The sequence below is a fragment of the Anas platyrhynchos genome, chromosome 15, assembly GCF_047663525.1.
Source record: "Anas platyrhynchos isolate ZD024472 breed Pekin duck chromosome 15, IASCAAS_PekinDuck_T2T, whole genome shotgun sequence".
In the NCBI taxonomy this organism is placed as follows: Eukaryota; Metazoa; Chordata; class Aves; order Anseriformes; family Anatidae; genus Anas; species Anas platyrhynchos.
Window position 1 is genome coordinate 5,467,758 of NC_092601.1, and position 21,893 is coordinate 5,489,650.

General features: G+C 36.9%; 1 protein-coding gene across 33 annotated transcripts in view; it reads left to right on the top strand.

Moving 5' to 3' along the window:
* Nucleotides 1–21,893, top strand: part of RBFOX1 (RNA binding fox-1 homolog 1) — an 895,957-nt gene that overhangs the window by 586,125 nt on the left and 287,939 nt on the right. For 3 of the 33 annotated variants that reach the window (XM_038186806.2, XM_072023687.1, XM_072023683.1), the window contains exon 1: nucleotides 407–640. The exons of 25 other annotated variants lie outside the window; for them this stretch is intronic. Coding sequence is in view for 5 of the 8 variants with exons in the window: in XM_072023683.1 (XP_071879784.1) it covers nucleotides 497–640 (144 nt within the window). In the remaining 3 variants the exon portion in view is untranslated. Of the gene's footprint in view, nucleotides 1–403; nucleotides 641–18,740; nucleotides 18,920–21,893 lie in introns of those variants that run through there. 5 more of the 33 variants (XM_038186800.2, XM_072023696.1, XM_072023697.1 and 2 more) reach the window with 4 other exon arrangements.

Genomic DNA, 21,893 nt, shown 5'->3' on the forward strand with positions numbered 1-21,893 from the left:
GGTCCCAGCTGGGCAATGACATTAATTGCCCAGATCTCATGGATGCCTGTGATGCAGCGAGCTCACTTTCTCTCCTTCCTGATCCTCTCCAGGGATTTTTAAAATGCAGTATTTGAATTTTGGTGAGTGGTAAAGACCCTGCCCTAGGACCCATTTGACAAATGAGAAGCTGTGCAGCATCAGCACCAGCCGACTGAGCCTCACTGAGTCAATCTCTCTCTCTACTAGTCAGCAGCTACTGTTGTGAGACAAGCTTCAGCTCTCTGTCATTGAGGAAGTTCCATTTGCTCATCAATAGGCTGCAGGCTGTGTCTTTTTTTTTTCCTCTCTCTTAAAAATTCAGAGTTTAGATCTACCAAGTTGCCTTAGCTGACAAATGAATGTAAGGATCTAGCGCTGGGGGGGGGGGGGGGGGGGAAAGGCATTGAAGAAATACCGTTTCTTAAATAATCAGACGGAAAAAACTGTAGTGACAAGATAGGGCAAACGTGCTTGCATGCAAGCCCCCTCACTTGTTCTACGTAGACTTCAGAGCAACACCATGCAGCATCCCCTTACGGGTGCAACCTGCGTGGCACTACCGAATGTGGGCATGTGTCCCCAGCTCTCCTGTGCCTTGACTTTTATGTACTTACAGCAGGTAAGTTTGCTCAACTTTGCTTTTCCTGTAGTGCCTGCTTTATCAGCATCATTTGGGGGATTTGTAATTGTGAGGATATTTTTGTGTGTGAATTGACTGTGTAAATGTCTCCCACTGTGTGGAGTGAATGTTGTGCTTGCACCTAGGAATAGTGAGAGTGAGCAGAAAATATGTTTTAATAGAGATTCAAGCTTTGCATGTCTTTTTTTTTTTTTCCCTTTTCTTTTTGCAATGTCTTTATTGATGCTGTTTATAGATATTTGACAGAGTACTTTAACTGCATTTCTCATGGATACAGTAGCAGAGTTTCAGCCATAAAGGACTGCTCTTTTTTCACTTGCAAGCATAAATTATACTTCTAATGTAAATGTGCCCAATGGCAATTTTGTTTAAGCCTTCTTTGAAGCCAGAAATTTTAAGTCTGTGTTGAAACATGCTGCTGATTAAAATCAAGCTGATTTTAGTCATTAAAAAATTATAAAGCTATATCTGTGCAGAATTAAAATACTTCTGTCACTGAAGTATATTGGAATGGGTTTAAAAATGTTTTGAAATAAGCAAAACGATACCATTTTATAAAAGATTAAATCCCATTTTAGAGCATTCATTTATATATAAATTTGCTTCTATTTTTGAAGTATTTCTACCACCACCCCTCCCCAAATTACTTACCAGTTAGTAATAACTCTCTTACCCACTTATTTAATGTTATAATAATGTTATTATTTAAAATCATCATTGTATGTTAGTTCTCTGTTTTTAATGGAGCCTCTGTTACAGTCATCTAGTAGGTGTGCATAGTCAAGATGGAAATATGTTCTCAAGCAACAATGATTAATCTTGTTTATTCTGTTACTTTCTGGTGGAACTTCGGGAAAAGAAATTCTTTTGCTCATTATAACAAATAGGAACATTTGCCTGTTAGTTCATCCAACTTCCATTGCAATAGTTTAAATGCATATTGACTTCCATGAAACAGTCTCTAACTTTATTTCTGTATTTAAAAATGCCTGAAAGATTTTTTACAGCATTTCTTTGCTATATCTTGTTCATAAAAATTAAATAGATTTAAAGCTTTTTTTTTTTTTTTTTCCCACAAAATTTGCTTTGTGTTACTGATGAAAGAACAGAACTCAAGTATTTGGAGGATATAAACCTTTCTGTAGCTTTTTCTTCAGTAGTGTAGTATAAACCATTTCTGATTTGGAGCATGGAGTGTATAATGAAAGATTCTTGTATAAGCCCTAGATTATACATGTATGCAGGCGGGATATGTCTGCAATTAAAATTTACAGCAGTTAAGTATGTATTTAATATTTGAATAAAGTGTATGCCATAATTGAAATATCTGTTCTTAGTAGTTCTGCATTCTGGGTACATTTTCAAAATGACATTTGTAGATTAACTTTAATGATCCAGTGTGACTTGTATGCTCACTGGTTGTATACAAAATGTACTCCTGTATTTTGGTGGAATTGTTCCTCTGAGTTTGCCAAACAACAATTTGAACGCTGTAGATCCAGCTTTTGAAAGGGAAAATGTGAACCAAGGTGAGAGAGGTCAATGTGGCCACAAAACGAGCCGATAAAAGATAATATAAAGATGAGGTTAGGTGCTGTAATAATCTTCCTGGGTGAGCTATTGCAGTATTATTATGCAAACATCTATAGTATGGCACTGCTTTAAGGTTTAAGAAACTGTGCAACCGTAATGATTACTTTAAAACAGTGAATTCAATTCCATCTATTGAATTTGAGAGAAAGATGAGAAGTGATTGCTAATGCACTTTACAAAGTGCTATATCTACAGGATAATTTTTAACTCTTTAAGTGGATTAACTGCTACACTGAAAGTGTGTGTGTGTGTGTATATATATATATATATTTAGTGTTAGCTTTCTTATCTGGTTAATCCTATTGTCAGTTTTGAAACATTCAGGCTGTACTAATCACAATTATATATGTTTAAAACTCGTCTGAATTCCTGATGATAATTGTGGTAGGTTCAAAATTCTGTGCTTGTTGCATCTTTTGGTCTGTGATTGGCATTTACTTATTCTGGATTCCTAGAGAGTCAGATAATTATCATCTTAATTCAGAGATGATCAATTATGTTATGTTATTTTATGTATTTGGTAAAGTATTTCCTCAGAAGCTGTTACTTGATCTAAATCTAACCAGTTCTGGTTTTAAATAGGAAAGGATAAAAAGTGTTCGTTTTTTTTGTTTGTTTGTTTTTTATATAAACTTTTACCATGATGGTCTACTTTTTAATTTTTAATATTCTTTTTCCATATCTGACCATTTCTAGCAAATGTACCTCCATGCTAACATAACTATTTCAGTAAAGGGTCTTTCTCGCTGCTATGAAGTTGTCTATTGATCTTAACTGCTGGGAACCTAAAAGCTTTTTTTGGCAACTTCATAATCAGTGATTCCCCTCAGCCTGTAGACCCTATCACCAACAGTATATAGACATTATGTGAAGCTAATCAGTAGTGATTTTTAGTGAAAAAATATTCACTTCAGATACTTGCACCTCAGTTAAAGTGAATTCAGACATCTTTATTTTAACGGAGCTCTTTGTTGTTAACACTTATGGTTTGTTTAGCATCTACGGAAAAAGTCTTCTTAATTTTCATGTGTATCTGCAAAATAAGCTAGTATTTTGGTACATATAAGTTTTTGTAATTGGATATGTCTTCCATGGAAGACTCTAAGAGGTGTTACATTCCTCTCAAGATGGGCATACCAGTCTTGTCAATAAATATGTAGCCATGAGGATGGTTGTTTTCTGGGGAGTAGTATTAATCATTTGGGAGGGGGAAAAAAAAGTTTGCATAGGGTAGTTTTTTAAAACTGGCAATTGTTTTTGCTAAACTAACATCACTTAGTCAGTTTGATCAGTATGAATGAAATTATTTTCTGAAGTGTTCTATTACTTTGTCCAGTATTAGAAACTAAGTATTTGTTCAGATATCTCCCAGATTACACATGTAAGATGTTTTAAGAGCCACATGAGGAACTGGAATTTTTTTTTTAAGAACAGTTTGTGCATACACATTCACTTACTCAAAACACTTAAAGTTGAAAATGAACAAAAGGACAGAGGCCTAGTTCATGTTATAGATTAACCACCAATAAAATATTCATTTGAAAAAGCCAACAGGACATGAAGGAAGTTTGAGTTAATTTAGATGTCTGAAGTTGTCTGAAATAACCTAAAAGCATCTTAGAGAAAGTCCAATTTTAGAAATCCAGAAAGAGTTTTCAAACGTTAAATGCAACTGACTGTATCAGTGGCAGCAGTGAACAGAAGAAGGATGAAAGAGTTTGATTTGGGCACTTTTGTGTCACTTTAAAGATAATGACAGTTAGGAAAAATGTAGGTGCGTTTGGCTTAGAATTTTGTCTAGTGTCAATACTTAGACACCGAAAAGCAACTCTAATTTGTGCTGCGTACCCTATAATTTTATAACATTATACAGTGTTAGAAACAGCTAAATTCATCTATTTTCTCTTGTCCTCCTTAATTAGACACACTAACGCAAGAAATTCTTGCATTGAACTTAAGCTTATATCAAATGCTAGTGCAATGTAATTTTTTGCAGCAAATTTCAACCACCTGTAAATTGAGATTTAGAGTTTATTAATGAAAGCTTAGTTCTGTTAACTTGTGTTTCCCTGTGATATGCTTACCAGGAAATAGGGTTATTTAGTTCATTACTTCACAGAAAACACCAAGTCAACTGTGTTTTTGAAACATAATATTCCAGTGTACAGTAACACTGTCATTATTTTAAAATTGGTATTTTTTTTTTTCTGTTTAATGATGATACATGTGGTTTATTTTAAATAGTGAAGTGGTTTGTACAAAGGGTAATTCCTTTTAAATGGAGCAATTGCTCATAGTGGACATTCACAGATCGAAAACAATTGAACTGAAACTTCAATATCAACCTTTTCTGTCTTTAACAAGAAAGTAGTTCACAATACAGCTCTTGTATCAGTGATGAAAAAAATCCACCATGAAAACAAAACACAACAAACTCTCCATCTCTACCCCAGCTATTCCGTTAGTGCTTACATGGTAAATTAATGTAATTTTATTTGGGCCTTAAGCATTATGACTATGGAAAACAGCTGAATTCCCCACTCAGTTACTTATGTCATGCTTTTGGATCTGATGATATATAGGAGTCTGAAGGACTTTTTATCACATTGTTTCTTCATGACTAAATTCAATGTTGATTTTATTTGATGGTGTTTTCAATTGATGCAGTCGATAGTGTCAATAATGGAAAAAGGATTAGAACAAATTGTCTTTGCTAAAATTGTATGAAGAACCAAAATGGGTGAACAATTTCTGGATACATTTTTATAGAGAGCAAACATCAGTTGCTGAATGCCACCATCACAGTTACATTTCTGTGCATGCGTCTTTTGCATTTTATACTTTAGTGAGTCTTCAAAGGATCAGGTATGTTAGCTGAATGCAATAACAGATGTTTTGTGATGTCACTGTTTAAATGTATTATGAAAACATTGCCATTCTTTACCTAGTCCATTTATATTACTCACTCACTATGTCTCTTCTGTAAAATTGGTAAATTTGACTTGAACTCATGAAAATTTAAGGCATCTGTTACCTTACAAATTGCAGTCTTTGCACAATTTTGTTCCTCAGTCTGCTATTTCATGACAATTTTCATGTGAGAACATACAACCTCTGCTTATGACTGCATGAGTGAAAAGAAGTTCACATTACTAATGCTCACTCACCATCTGTTTTTCTTACAGCTGGGCCTTGAATAATTGTCCAGTAGCTGATGGACTGAGGGTAGGCAATCTTTCCAGGGTTTTCTGATTCATTTAACCAGCTTCACTGCCCCAAGAGAAACATAGAGCTTGTTTATTCATATGTGTAGGGTAAAAAACTGTATTTGGTCAGATGAATTATAGTACTCTGTTAATTTTTATTAAAAAAAAAAAAAAAGTTATTATCATGGTAGAAGCAATTTCATGTTCACCTAAGGGGGCAGTGTAGCATTCTTAGGGAATTTTACTGTATGTATGAAATGGACCTTAAAGTGAGGGAGAGTAAATGTTGCATTTAGAAGCAGGGTTAGTGCAGGAGTAAGGAGTCACATCTTGATGTGCTGTTTGTCTTAATTAGAGTAAATAAATCACTTGGCATTCCGCGATAAACTTCCAAGCTGGTATGCGAGACTGTAGCCCTTATTCAAGAGAAATTAAAAGCTTTATACATCTTTTGTCTCACAAGAGCTGTTTCATTGTTTTCCAGAGACTATTGAGAAGTGGCTTAGAGAGCAAGTGCTGCATTCTCATTGTGTATAAGGGCTAGTTTGGGCATTTGACTACTTCATTGTTGAGCGAGGTCACTTTCCTCACTACAACAAGAGGAAGTGCTTTAGTTAAGTACCCAGCTCTTTAAATATTAGAGGACATACACACAAAAAAAAATCGGCTAAGGACTTGCTGCTTTGGAATATAAGAGCAAGAGCAGTTGCGAAGGAGCTTCCACGTGGCAGAAGCAGGTGAATAGCTTGAGCTTGCAGTCATTGCTTTTATAACAGGGCTCTCTGAATAGGCTGGGCAGTGATGACGGAATGTTTTGTTGTGTCAGCTATTCATAAGTTGTCACTATTCAATGGTATTTGCTAAATTTGTATGTGGTGGTTTTCTGGGAGAAACAAATGTGCGGTGGCATTTTCTATCAAGGAAAGCATGCTTTAGTTATCTAAATGGGCTTTTCCTCATTGCAGCTAGTAGGTGTTTCATTCAGTTTGGTTACCTTTTTGACCAGTAGCCATGAAACACTGGACTACGAAGCTTTTGTTTTTCAATGTGTGTGTTTCTGAATCTGGTAAATAAATGCTACCAGCATGTTAACATTCTATTTAAAACATTTTGTAAATCTTGAATAGGTAACATAAATGAAATGAAGTGATAAAAAGAATTGTGACACTAGAATTTATCACCTAGCTTTATATGGTTATAATAATGTTAGTGGAAAGAAGTCAACACCCTCCAAGAATCCTTGAAGCTTTTCTGGCTTTTAAAGGTGTATGTGCAATTGATTTATCAGCTTTAAAGTGTGATGTGTAGTACAAGAGCTCTCCTGAGGAACTCCTGTCATTTCTCTGCTAGCATTACTCATTTACCTCAGAGTTATCTAGTGCAGTGCCATTGACTTCTCTCACGTTTTGCTTTCCTTCCTACTCTAACAGTACTGCAGCCTGGTGAATTTAATTAGAGAAAATACCATATCTAATGTCTATAGTGTCCTGACTAGTTGTAGTTGGGCCTTTGGTCTTTTGCGCTGTAGCAGGCTCCAGCTGTGGAGAGATCTCAATGTGTTTTGATCCTGCTCTTTCTCGTTCTGTTGAACACACACAGAATCAAAATTAGATACTGTATGAAGAACTAAAGCACTCAGTGAATTATTTTTTGTTCAGTGATTCTCCTTCCTCCCCCCCGCCTCCCCCAATATGAAGGAAAGTCTGTGCTACTTTAGAATAGAAGTACTTAAGATGTTCAGATGCTTGTGAATAACAATACCAGTGCTTTCAACTCAGACCATTTTTAAATTTAATTTTTGACCCTTTATATTAAAAATGGTTGGTCTTCCTGTGTCCTATATTGTAATATTTTGAATATGCTTTGTTTTATAACTACATGAATTTTAATTGTATCTCATGTTTGTGTGAGGTATGTATAAACTTATAGTTGTGATACACCTCTCCTTAATTTCCTATTGAATTACGCTTATGTTTATTACAGAGTTTTGAAGGCTGCTTTTTTGCTTTTGCTTCTCATAGCCTCTTGTTTTGTAGCTATTCTTAATTTCTCTACAGTGGCAAGTAAGCATTCCGTAAATTTAATAGTTAACTAGAAATATTGATTATGAGCATGGAACTTTCTTCAGTTTAAAACAACGAGTGATAATAGTTTTAAAATGTGTTTGTTTTCATAATGCCACCATCTTTCATAAGACAGAGTGAACTTAAAGTACTCTTTTGAAACAATGAACATCATCTCCAGTTACAAAGGAAGACGATAACAAAACTGTTCAAAGTTTTCCCTGATATTATGACCTTGTCAATGCAGAGCTAGTGAGAAAATTTAGGGGTGAAAGGAAGTCAATCAGCTCATATATTCCATGCATTTCCCTTCTTTTATTGCTTTTTTCCTTGTCATGTATTAGTCCCCTTTCTGGGATGTTACATGGCTGCATAGCTCAATTAATGCTCTATGGCAAGAGGAGGGAAAAAAAACATCTCTCTTGTCAGAAGCTAAGTTATTTACTTTCAAAATCTGACAGAATAGCACTGCAGGGGCTTCATTTATTTCTGTTCAGAATGTCATTATTGTGTAATGCAGAGGGACTTCTGCATGCATTGAAGGCTTATTCTTGTAATCTCTAGTCTGCTGGATATCAGCACAAGTGCAAAATGGCACACTGGAATGGTTCCCTGTTCTGACTGTAGCACATTCAGCTCTGCAAAACTGCACTCTAAATATCTTAAACATTTGCCATTTAGATGCCAATGAACTTGTTTCTCTGTGGTGCTGATGCTTGATATATAGTGAATGCTGCTCTGGCCTAGACAGAAGACCAATTGTATCCTTAGTTAACTTTATAATGTGTCATTTTTCCTGATGGGTAGCATATGGTTTGAGACTGCTTTTTCAGCATTGGTCACTTTGTTACTTTGTAATTTTTCTAAGAGTGACCCTAAAAGGAATATTTTAGTGCAGAAAGCTATATAAAGAAAACTTGGTATTTCATTTCAGTCAAATTTGACAAGACATTCAACTTTCTTGTTGTTGTACTTTGTTTATTTGTGTACTTCAGAGGCAAGATAAGTAGTTTCAATGTTCCCTCCAAGTTCACTTTGAGTATCTGCAAAAATACAGGAAATTCAGCCATTGCACTTTCAAGAGTTCTTTTTTTTTTTTTTTTTTTTTTTTTTTTCTTCATCTTCTCCTTCCCTTTCCTGTTTCTCTTCTTCTAGCTCTACTTTGAACATCATGCTTCCCACATGCAAGTGAACTTATATCTTGCTTTGTGGAAAGATTTTTGGTACACCCAATGTAAAAGTGCTGATGAGGCTAACTTCAAGAGTTCCCTGTGCATAGATATTTGCCCTCCTTTCTTCCTGCTCTTAAATAAATAATGTTCCAGTGGAAAATGACTTCATTTAGAGAGTAATTGCCTTTTCAGTGATAGTTGATTTTTTTTTTTTTCTTCTTAAGACTAACCACACTTTTAGTAGTTCTTTCAATTTCTTTTCAGTTTAAAGCAGTAAATTAAACATAAAAAAAAAAAAAGTGTTCATAAGTAGTAGACTTTATCTGAACACAGCCTGCTTTTAAATGATGGGAAAATATTTTTCCTTCCAAATGGGCTTGCCTGTTTCTTTCTTTTTCTCTTATTTTCTTTGCAGGCATGAAATCCAATAAATTTCTATTGCAGTTGCTGGGCTTGAGGGAGAAAAGGAAAAGGAAAAGTAGAAAGCTATTGGGAAGCGTCAAATGCAGAGAATGATGAAGTACATTTCATAGCAGCCAATTCCAACCCCCAAATCCCTATTGTGCGGGAAGGCTTTCCAACTCACACAGGAAATTCAGCCATTGCACAACACACTATTAATGATTTATATACACCACACCACTGCTCTTGTTCACTAGCAGAGCCAGGTTGTGTTAATAAAGGAATTTCAGGAAAAAGGGTCCCCGCATGCTGAGTTGTTTTGCTCAATGCAGTATATGCTGCCTTCATAAATCAAAAGAATTTAGGGCTCTACAATCTTTCAGAGCTGCTTTTTTTTCCTTTTTTTTTTTTTTTTTTTTTTTTTTAATCTGATTCACCTAGGAATATTTTCTATAAAGAATGAATGAACTATTGGATGAGATCTATCTCAGCTGTTTTAGGGTTGATTGGTTTGCTTCACAGTGGCGTTATGCTTCCATTTGTTTTCCATTTGGTATTTATGCTTTACGGTGTTGTCTATGGAAGGATGATAGTATGGCTTTATTAACATAAAGAGATGCAGATGACATTATATTCTGTCTTCTTAGACATAACTAAGTAAAATGTAAAAGCAAAATATGCATTTTAGATAACGGGTACAAAATTGATTTGTTTACTATAACAGTGTAATAGCACTCCCTAAAGCATTTGCGTTACTTTAAAATCGGGATTTTTTTATTAGCAAAAATATGTTTCTCTGTTTCGCAGTAAATATGAGTTAATTTTTAGACTTATCTGAAAACATTGTTTTTTAATAGGAACTGTGGAAATGGGTACTTAATTTTGTATTTATTCACATAATGTGTGTTTTCAAATACTAAATCAACAATGCTATTACTAGAGAATATATTTATATATTTACGTTAGATAGAAATGTAGATAAAGAGGGATTTTTTTTATTTTTTTTTTTAAAAAAAGCCCTCAAATTCTGATGTGAAATAGTGTTAAGCAATGTCATGGGACACTATCCTAGAAAATAAACACTTATTTTGATGCTTATTCAATCCAGTCTTTACTTTCCATTATTGCTTTACAAAAGGAGGTGGGGGGGAGGGGAATAATTACAGGGAACGTGTTCTGCAGTTCAAAGAAAACTGGCTTTCCAGGGGAATCTTAAGATTTTGTATTACACAGCAGGCACAATGTTTTCAGTCTATTTGGATCATTCAGAGTCATTGATTCATGTAACTTTTGCTCACAGAAAATGTGACTGCCCTGTCTTGGCTTTGTTACAATAGAAAATATGGTTCTTTCCCAGCTTTATGGAAGTCAGCATTGTGCAAATCGGTTTTACAGAAGTTACAGCTACTACTGCGAGAAATTATTTGTAGTTTGTATAGTCTGAAGATAAATACCTTATTTTCCATTTTTATAACTGGTTTAAACATCGTGGATTAATATGCGACAGGTGCCCAGTAAATGAGGTTTATGTTTATAGAGTGCTATTCTTGTATTTGTTTGTCCGCTATTATTTGGGTGCATGAGTGTTTCACTGTGTTTAATTATGTCTGTGAGGCACAAGACAACAGTCAACATCTGCTCTATTGTTTCCTTGGTTTACAGATAGCTTTGTTGAGTTATTAAACAATCTATTTTTCAAACAGAAAACACAGAAACATGCTGCACCCATATTATGTAATTTTGTAAAGGTACATTATGTAATTAGTTGTCTAGTATTTGCAAAATAATCATTTGTTTTGGTCAAATAAATGCTATTCTATTAAAAATGTGATAGTCTCAGCAATTTTTAGCAAATAAAGAATTTCTAATTTATAATATATATGGGTTGATTTCATCTTGTATTCTATATGTTTTTAATGTATCATACAATTTCATAGCATTATTTAAATATATAGCAAAATAAAAATTAGAAATTTGTATCAACTTTAATTTTATTTATTACTGAAGCAGCTCTTACTGATTACAGATAAAGTATGAATTAACTTGAGTTACTTTCATGTCAAAGTTAACTTTACTCCCAAAGTATCAGTTGGGGAAGACAGTGCTCAAGCTGCCTGTACTCTCACAGATCTTACTCGGGGCAAAGCAACACCTAGCCCTCCCCTGCCAAGAGAAGTTCCTGTGTGCTAGCAGGAGGACAGCACTGTAGAACTTCTCTTTACAAATGTATTTCTTGTTGGAAGAATGTTTCATTATCACTTGTTTCACTATTTTTTGTTTTGTTTTAATGTACCTGTCAACTGTTTTAAGCTTATATAGTGCTGTCAGCTATACTATCTATTATAATAAAGGTAAATCACTGCACTTAGCATCTGATTGTTTTTGCCTTAAAAAGAAAATATAGAAAAAATATATGGAGACTCTAATGATGAGCACATCCTAAAAGTTCAGCCTTCTGTAAGTTTCATCATTGAAGAAAGTTGCATGTTAAAAGTGTTCAAGGAAGAAAACAAGGTTGTAGTATTTTCACAGTATTCAAACAGCTCCTGTATACAATTATAGAGCTACAGCTATCTACATCTGTTTCTTATATATGTGCATTTGAGGCCTTTGAAATACTGTTGATGTAATGTAGTTGGTTTAGTACAAACGTATGTCTTTGAAGTAAAGTTGTTCAGTATCATTTTAACATAAACTAAACTGCCCCTTAATAAATGAAAAACTGAATTGAAAGACAGATGTATTCCTCAGAAAAATATGCATCATTGACTTTGGGGACTAATACTGCAGGTGCTTATTTAAGTGTTACTTTGCAAAATTTGTTTTTAGCATGGAACAAAAATCTCACTTTTTCAGCAAGGGCTTGTAAGATACTTAATCTCCCTCACACCTACCCAGGTGCATCAATTGTGAAAGATATAAATATGAGACAGGGATTTCAATCTTTCAGATCTCAAATGCTCATCAGTAGGTTTGCAGCATTACAAATGCAATTTTGATTCTTGCTTATTCCAGAAATGTTGGAAAATGGAAACTCAAACAGGAACTTCTTATTTATTTATTTTTAAGGGAGAAATGTCAGAGTAATACTGCTCGTAGTGAACTCTTTCAAGATATTTCCAGAAACCCATTGGAGGAGAGGAAAACAAAACAAACAAAAAAAACCTTTTCTATAATATTTATTGCTAGATGGTTCTGTAGGGCATGTCTCCTAGGAACTGCTTTTTAAAAATAAACGTGTTTGTATACAACCAAAGAAACTGTGAAGGACTGGAGCATCAAGGAGCTTGTTCCAGTGTGCAAAGCAGAAATAAATTTTCAATGGGAGAGAAAAATAGGGTTGGACATGTTAGGGTAGATCAGGACAGTCTGACTACCACTGAGGAAGTGATCATTGGCTTTACTGTGAAATAAATATATTGTACTGGTTATGGATGTTTTCTTTACTGTATTCTTGTATATTTTGCTTGTGAATAGTTTTAAGTGTTTATCTGCACTAAAACTATAAAAAAAATTTGTGTCCTCTCCCAGTAGAAAATGAGCTTTGAAACTGCTTGATGGAAACTCTAAGGGAAAGTGTTGTTTTCAGATTTATGCAGAAAGATGTGTTATAGGAGGTAACATGGTAGTGGCTGATGCTGTTTGCATAGCTTCATCAGGAATTAGTCCCATGGAGAACAGCACTATTCAGTATTTTATTTGTATGATTTTAAAGAGTTAATTAAGGCTGAACAGTAGAGGATAAGAATTTAGAAAGCTTAGTTTTTACTAGTATCACGAATAGCCAAATAGATCAATATGGTATAGCAAAGATTTACTGCATACACAGTAGAAGTTATGCTAAATTACACAAAACATTTATGGAAGCAGACTCTGTAGGTAACCTATAGTTAAGAATAAAATCAATGGAATTATTAAGAAACAAAAACAAATTTAAAAAAAAAAAAAAAAACACTTTGAAAAGAGTTTCTGTAAGAATTCACTAGTCCCAACTGACTCATTTTCCATTCCAGAATCAGACAGTTCTTAAGAAGCAGCTATGTAGCACTCTTCTTTCATTGCAGTACCAGAGATGTTCCAATAATAGCATTTGCAATGAAGATGTGCCAATGTTATGTATGGGAGCAATGCAATACGAACTTCTAGTATAATTCCTGTTTGAGCAACATGACTCAAGATTTGTAGTGGGATATTACATTTCTTATTTCCATTTGTTACCAGGATTCAGTAACGCACCTTCTGGTGTTTTGCCATTTTTTGTAAACAGTATGCATTGCATTTCTTCCATTTAGGGGCAGACAATTTTTTGAAAAAATTTTGAGGAAGCATAAGTTGCTCACAGTCAAAGAGTTTATTTTTTTATTTTTTTTGTTGTTTGAGCCTCCTTTGAACTGCAGGAGAACTGGTCATATCTCAGTTCTTAAAATTAGACTGCTCTGTCTTCTTTCTTGAAGCAATAAGATCTTACTAATATGAATTGAATAGCCTTAATATCAGCTAGAAATAGAAATAAAAATAGAGTTAATCCTCTTTTGTTTTCCTTCTTCTCTGCACAAATTTACACCAATCCTTTGCTAGTACACACTTTGGTTTGATTAAAACCTAAGTGAAGGTGATATTATAAAGGCCATCATTCTTTATTCCTTTTTAACATAAAAAGGAATTGACCGATAAGCTAAGTGGATGACAGGAAGGGCTGTTACTATTTGGCATTGATACAATAGTGTTATGATTTTCTGTTCTCCAGTCCTTATTCTATCCTTTTCTGTTACTCTGATAGCAGCGCAATCCCCATAGACTTAGCAATGTCCCCCTGAGGATGTTGCTGTGAGAGAGAACATCAGAAATAGTGTTCATATGAATTCAGTATCCACTGTTGGTTGCTGTAGAAAATTACCTGTTTGGCAGAACAGTTATTGAGAACTAGAATGTCTAATGAATAAGCAGGAAATTACCTAATGGATCTTGGGGGAGGGTAGAAAAGAAAACATATGATGTGATTCTTTAAGGTGGGATTTATTTACTGTATTACCCAGAAGACTTGTGGAAGCATGATCCAGGAAACATTTTTTTTTTTTTTTCTCCACAAAGTAGCTTTCTTTTGTGCTTGTAGAGGCTAGCAGGGCAATTGCACTCACATTGACCTGGCCTCAGCCACGAACCCTCTGACTAAGGGCAGAAGAGATCTAACATACTTCAGGAACAGTTGGGTGTTCCTGTGATATGCAGCCTCTTAGCTGCATAGCCCATGTGCAGCTGCTACCTGTAAGACATCAAACTGAGTTTAGGAGTGGTGGCTGAATTGCTGAATATGGGATTAAGTGTCTGTCCAAACAGTTGCATTAGGGGATACCTATGAGACTGAATTGTCTTCATACATAAGAAAGCTTTTTTCAGCTGCTCTAACTTCGTGATGTTTAGATTTAGAAGCAAACTTCTTATCAGCTGTGCCTTTTAATTCTTTCAGCCAAATCCTGCCTGCTTCAGATGCTCCTAGATTCTTGGCTAAACCTCAGTACTTAAAAAATATTGCTGATGTCTTGAATTGAAATGAATTATAGCTTGCATTACAGCTAATGCCATCAGGTTTTGATATTTTATTTCCAGAGAATATGAAACTTGCTACTTCTGAACTGCGATTCCTTCTGATCCATTTGAAGATGCATAGGGGCTTTAATATTTGTGAATTTGAATCAGTTATTTCTCCAAGGTATGCTGCTCACTTAGGAGATCTGTCCTATGCTAGTTTCTGCAATCAAATCATTGCACTTGGCATAGGAGGGTGCTTAAATGATGCATTTATGCAGGCAGGAGGCGTGGTTTGATACCATCTTGTGATTCACCATCCAGTCCTATTAATATGAACCTTACTCAAGGGAAGGAGGAGCTCTTACTTGTCAGCAAACCCTGTGTGTATTAAGGGGGTGAAGTTGTATTGAAAGAACCTTATAGTGATACTCTGCTGTTCTCAAGGGAAGCAAATGAAAACTGTATTTTGATGAATAATGAATGTCAAAATTGGGGCCAAGAAGTCATGGCTTCCTGTGGTGCAGTAGTGAAGAGCAACCTGACTTCAGCAATAAAGAGAAATACAGTTGACCAGAATTGGCAATAAAAACACATGGCTATCTGCCATCTCCACACAACCAAAGCCTGCTACATGACAGTGACAAGTAGGTGTCATGTGTGCATTGTTCTAGAATACATTTATATTTCTGAGATCCCGTCTTATGCTTGTTAGTGTCAACAAGAAGACAGCCATGAACAGATACCGAGTGAGACTCACATGCTCAAGCATTGGGAAACATCTTGTGTGAAATGGATGATCTATCATGGCATTGCTTTGATATATCAATAGCATTCATTAAAAGTGGTTATTGATTAAAAGTCAGTCTGTTCCTCATATGTGAGGAAAATTATATTTTCTTGTTGCTGCTCTGTATTTGCAAATGAATTCACACCCAAGGGAAATTCTGTACGAAATGTAATCTACCCAAAACTGCTTACCTTCATCTAGTTAAGAGGGTTCTCAACTTCTAGAAGCTTGAGGTAACCTCACTGCTCTCTAGCTTCTGAGGTGGGGAAGCGCAGAGGAAGGTGCCAGTCTCACTGATAGAACGCAGGAGAACAGATCAAAGCTGCACCTGGGGAGGTTCTGACTGGGGATTATTTAAAAAAATAAAAGTAAATAATGTTGCAAGGGTGGTCAAACACTGGAACAAGCTTCCTACAGGTCATTGATGCCCCAAGCCTGTCAATGTTCAAGAGTCATTTGGATAATTCCCTTAATATCCTTTCACTTTTGGTTAGCCCTGAGGAGGTCAGGCAGTTGGACTTGATCTCTGAAGGTGTCTTCCAACTGAACTATTATACGTCTTTTTAGGAAACGGTAGATAAATACAAGAGCAATGAGGTGAACATGGGAAAGATTATTCTTGAACATTGAAAATGCAACTGACTTGGTACAATACCCAATGATAGGAACTATGTAGTAACAGCTGTTACAGAACTCCAGAAGGAAATGAAAACAATGCAATGCTCATAAAGACATAGGTATGTTAAAGACTTTTGCAACATGGCTTCTGTCTTGTGAACAAGTAGTAAAAAAAAAAATCAACTCTTGGTAGTTAAAGCAATATTTTTTTCCTTCTGCGGCCAACTTTTCTGGGTGATGCAGGAGAAGATGAGATGAGCAGGGGAACTTGAACAGATAAAATTGTGCAGGACCACAGAATTCTTTATTGAAGGAGTTGCGCTTTGTATGGCTTGCATCGCCACTGTGCTAGAGCACTTCTTGTAGCTTTACAGGGTGGTTAACATTCTTCATCATTTCATGCATAGTCTAATATTATCCTTCTTCCTAGTTCAACGCCCAGCACGTTAAATAACTGAAGTTACTGGATTAATCCTGCTTTAATTCTGATGATAATGCTGACACAAAAAGACAAACCTGGTTGTGATTCAGAATTTTCCTAATTCATATGAAAACACGGATAAGTCAGAAGGTACCTATAGCTTTTTTTTTTTTTTTTTTTTTTTTTTTTTTCCCCCCTCTCCCAGAGACTGATAGCTCACAGATTGTTCTCCAGTTTTGTGCCATGATATATATGGATAATGACAGGTCATCAGGTTTCTGCAGGGGCTAAAGTGAAGTCTAGCCGTGGAGGCATTCCTTAACTCATTTTCCTCTTCTTCCTCTCTTTGCCATGCATATATTACCTCCAATATATTGCCACGTATTGGAAGTGAATTTTTATGATTCACTGAATGGTAAATCACTCTATTTACTGACTACCGAGAGACAAATTTGTTTGTCTAGTAGCAATCTAGTCAAAGAAGGAACTGATGTTTTCTAAGGGTGCAGAAGAAAACAAAGCATTTATGGCAAAAAACCCTACCTAATCACATTTCTTAAAAAGTGATGCTACATGTATTTACACCTTTGTATGTGTTTGTTCTTTTATATTATCGTCATAGGTGATGATCCCCTTGTACCTGACAGTTCTCTTCAAAAGAGATTTACAGTTTAGGATACAATAGATGGATACAAATGTATAGGTGACTTGCGGAGAAGCAGGGATATTTGTCATCAGACTACTAAGCAGTCAGTTTATCTATCAGTCAGGTGTCAATGCTTTTGTGTGGCATTCTGGCAAGAGAAGGTTTTGCAAGCTGAAAGAGAACATTTGTAAACATTTACAAGAAGTTCTTACCTGATTTCAGAAAATTATAGGAGAAAGCATTGGTGGTATTTTGAGTACAGTTAGGAGGTGGAGGAGAGTAACAGTTGATGTAATATGGAAAAGAAACAGATCTTTTGACAGTTCACAGTAGTAGGCAGGGTAGGAGTAAGCTGAAGCGAGCCCTCGAAGGTGATGACAAGTGCCTTACGGTTGCTGAGGTAGTAAAGGGACATTGTGGGGCAGCACAGGAAAGGAAAGCAGAAGTGATCTTTGCGGGAGCATTCCAAACAAATTACAGAGGAAATGTGCCATTCTTTACTCAGTGAGATACCAGAGCAGTGAGTCAATCAGTGCACAGCTCTGACAGGAAAAGACAATGTTTGGAGCTAATCAAACCAAAGAATAAGGACTGACCATGTACTCAGAAGTTGAGATTTGCTGATGTGTTGTACTTCAAATGTATGACCAGTTGCCCTTTAGTGTGAAAGACATGATTTTTCTAGGGCTAAAAATTGATTCCCAAATATGCTTCCTAGGTTTTTGTTTGTGGTTCTGTCTGAAGTGCTTTGTCGTCATTAAAAAAGCAGATTCCCCCCCACCTCAAGCATGACATTGAATTGTATATTAAAAAAAAAAAAAAAAGGGAAGCCAGAAGGTTAAACTTCAGTACAGCTGAAGAACTGAACTGAAGAATTGTTGGCTTTCAGATTGGAAAAAATCATGTGAGCTCCTAGGACCAAATTAAAAACTAGCTGCAGATGAACGAGCTTATTATTTCAGATAGAAACTATGTTTGGAAGATGAGTGTGTTAATACAAATGTTCCACATACTCAGAACGGGTATCACTCAGTTTAAACAATTTCTATATCCTTTCTCTGTATGCTAGTGTAAATTGAGATGCTCAATAAACTTGGAAGACTGACTGCATCAGCCATATTTGTATTTCAAGGATAGTAGAAATCTTAAATTAATATATGTGATATTTTATAATTAAAAGTCACTAATATATCCATGCTGTATTTTAGTTCAACTGTTAAGTATAACTGGAGCTTTCTGGAGAACTGGCACAAATGAGCTTTTACATGTACTTGAAGCTTGGATTAAAAGAGTGGAGTAATGGCAGGAGCTGATGACAGGGTTCAAGTTTGGACAGTGCATCTGGTGCCCTCAGAGAGCTATTGACCATGTATGATTTTAGAATAAAGGTGGAAATAAAACATTTGGAAAACGAGTATCATAATAAAAGTGGCAGCTGTCCTGGCTGAGGAGAAGAGGGGAAAAAAAAACAACAACAACAAAAAAAAACCTGTAGGACAACTTTTCCCATCCAGCAATATTTAATGTCTGGGTCAGCTTATCTCAAGATCTCAAGCAGTGATATTCAGTGCAGTTCAACTTCTCTTTCAGAGCATGTATGGTGCTAAACTTGTAACTTTTTTTTTTTTTTTTTAGGTTCAATAACCTAAAGTTGCTATAAATAATGGAAAACTACCCAAGAGACTTGGAAACTATTTTCTCCTCCCAGTTCTGTGTTTTCCTCTATTGGAAAACCATGAAAAAATTTAAAGAGAAAATGGAGAGCATTTGGAGAACAGGAAAGGTGGCCAGAAAGCAGGAGGCTTAAAGAAGAGTTTAAAGGTATCAAATAAGAAATAGCATACACTATGAAGAGGTTGCCAAAGTGATACTTGAATTATTTATGATCTTTGAGCTGAGAAACAGCCTAATGTTGCAAAGAAGTTTAAAAAAAAAAAAAAAAAAAAAAGACATTTGTTGGTATTACTGGAGTTAGATATAGGCCTTAAGAAGAATTAATTATTTGGCAGAAATGCGGAAGTATGGTCTGAATAGATCACTTCTGTCAGGATCAGATTAGAGCATACATCATTGATTGTCTGATGACTGCACTGCAGGGACCTGGTGTTTCCAGGCAGTGTGGCTCCATAAATGTTGCTGGTTTTTGTCTTGAACCACAGTACGGATAGCCATCTGCTTTTGCTCTGGGGGAACATCTTGGTTTCATGTCATTGTTTAATGCACCATAGAATCACGAAATATCTTGAGTTGGAAGGGCCCCATAAGGATTATCAAGCCCAGCTCCTGGCTCCACACAGGGCCACCCAAGAATCAGAGCGTATGTCTGAGGGCGTTGTTTGAACACTTGAAATCTGACAGGCCTGGTGCTGTGACCTCTTCTGTGAGGAGCCTGTCCCAGTGCCTGACCACCCTCTCAGTGAAGAACCTTTCCTTAACACCCAGTCTGACCCTCCCCTGTCCCAGCTCCATGCCATTCTCTTCTTCTTCCTGTCGCTGTCCCCAGAGAGCAGAGCTCAGCGCCTGCCCCTCCGTGCCCCTCGTGAGGGAGCTGCAGGCCGCCATGAGGCCTCCTCTCAGCCTGCTCTGCTCTGGGCTGAAAAACCAAGGGACCTCAGCTGCTCCTCATGCATCTTGCCCTTTAGGTCTTTAGGTCCCTCACCACCGTCATTGCCCTCCTTAGAAATACATTCTAATAGAACATTTAGATATAATATGCAGATGGGATAAAATCTTTGTTTATTTTTGCACCTATTTTTTTTTTTTTTTTTTTTTTGTGTGTGTGTGTTCTGCCTTGAATGTGTAGTCTAGTTTTCAGACATACTTAGAATCATAGAATATCCTGAGTTGGAAGGGACCCATAAGGATCATCAAGTCCAACTCCTGGCACCACACAGGTCCACCCAAGATTTTAGACCATGTGAATAAGTGCACAGTTCAAACGCTTCTTAAATTCAGACAGGCTTGGTGCAGTGACTGCGTCCCTGGGGAGCCTATTCCAGTGTGCAGCCACCCTCTTAGTGAAGAACCTCTTCCTGATGTCCAGCCTAAACTTCCCCTGCCTCAGCTTAACACCATTCCCGCGGGTCCTATCACTGGTGATTACAGAGAATAGGTCACCTGCCTCTCCACTCCCCCTTGTGAGGAAGTTGTAGACTGCAATGAGGTCTCCCCTCAGCCTCCTCTTCTCCAGACTGAACAGGCCCAATGACCTCTGCCGCTCCTCATACGTCTTCCCCTCTAGGCCCTTCACCATCTTCGTTGCCCTCCTCTGGACACTCTCCAGCAGTTTCTTGTCTTTCTTTTACCGTGGTGCCCAGAACTGCACACAGTACTCAAGGTGAGGCCACACCAGCACAGAGCGGGACAATCACCTCCCTCGATCGACTAGCAATGCTGTGCTTCATGCATCCCAGGACACGGTTGACCCTCCTGGCTGCCAGGGCACACTGCTGGCTCATATTTAACTTGCTGTCAACCACAACCCGTGGATTCCTCTCTGCAGGGCTGATCTCCAGCAGCTTGTTGCCCAGTCTGTACGTATAGCCAGGGTTGCCCTGTCCAAGGTGCAGGACCTGGCACTTGCCTTTGTTAAACTTCATGTGGCTGGTGATTGCCCAGCTCTCCAATCTGTCCAGATCCCTCTGCAAGGCCTTTCCACCCTCATCTGAGTCCACAACTCCTCGGAGTTTGGTGTTGTCAGCAAATTTGCTCAAAACACCTTCTAGTCCTACATCCAAATCATTTATAAAAACATTGAAGAGGACTGGCCCTAAAATGGAGCTTTGAGGGACCCCACTAGTAACCATCCGCCAGCCTGATGTGGCCCCATTTACCTTTGAGCTCTGCCCACCAGCCAATTGCTCACCCATCGGATGACTTTGTTTAGCTGTATGCTGGACATTTTGTTCAGTAGGATCCTATGGAAAACCATATCAAAAGCTTTGCTGAAGTCCAAAAAGATCACATCAGCTGGTTTCCCTTTATCTACTAGATGGGTGATCTTATCATAAGAGGAAATCAAATTTGTTAGGCAGGACCTACCCGTCATGAACCCATGTTGGCTGGGACCAAGGACTGCATTGTCTCCCAGGTGTGCTTCAGTAACTTCAAGGATCATCTTCTCCATAATTTTACCAGGCACTGACGTGAGACTGACAGTCCTGTAATTGCTAGGGTCTTCTTTCTTGTTCTTCTTGAAAACTGGCACATTTGCCAGCTTCTAGTCTACTGGGACCTCTCCAGATTCCCAAGATCGTTGAAAAATAATTGAGTGAGGTCACGCAATGATGTCAGCCAGCTCTTTAAGCACCCTGGGATTACGCCTCTATTTCTTTCTGTGTGTATTCTTACAATATAGTGCTTTTCATTTACTTGTCTTCTCAAATGATTTCACTACTGACTTGCTAAAAAGTCACTATTAGAGCACTCATGTTAGTAGATAGAGCTCTGTGCTAAAACACAAGATTATGTATGTTAGGGCATTAAACTAACAGGCCTGCAATGGGGAGGGGGGGGGGGGGGGGCGGAGGGAGGGGGAGGGGAGTGATAAGCATAGGATGTTTTTGTTTTATTCCTCACCTTTGTATTGGCTGACCTTCCACTGTTACTTTAGCACGCTTGACCTCTACTGCTCACTTTTTAGGACCAGCCTCGTTCTAGGAGGTCATAGCAGGACTTCTGTCAGATTTTTAATTGATTGTTCAGTCAGTTTATCTATAGGATAATCATTTTCTCTTAATTAATTCAAATAATGAATTGTATTATTGGGGCAAAAATAATCTTTAAGTTTTAAAAA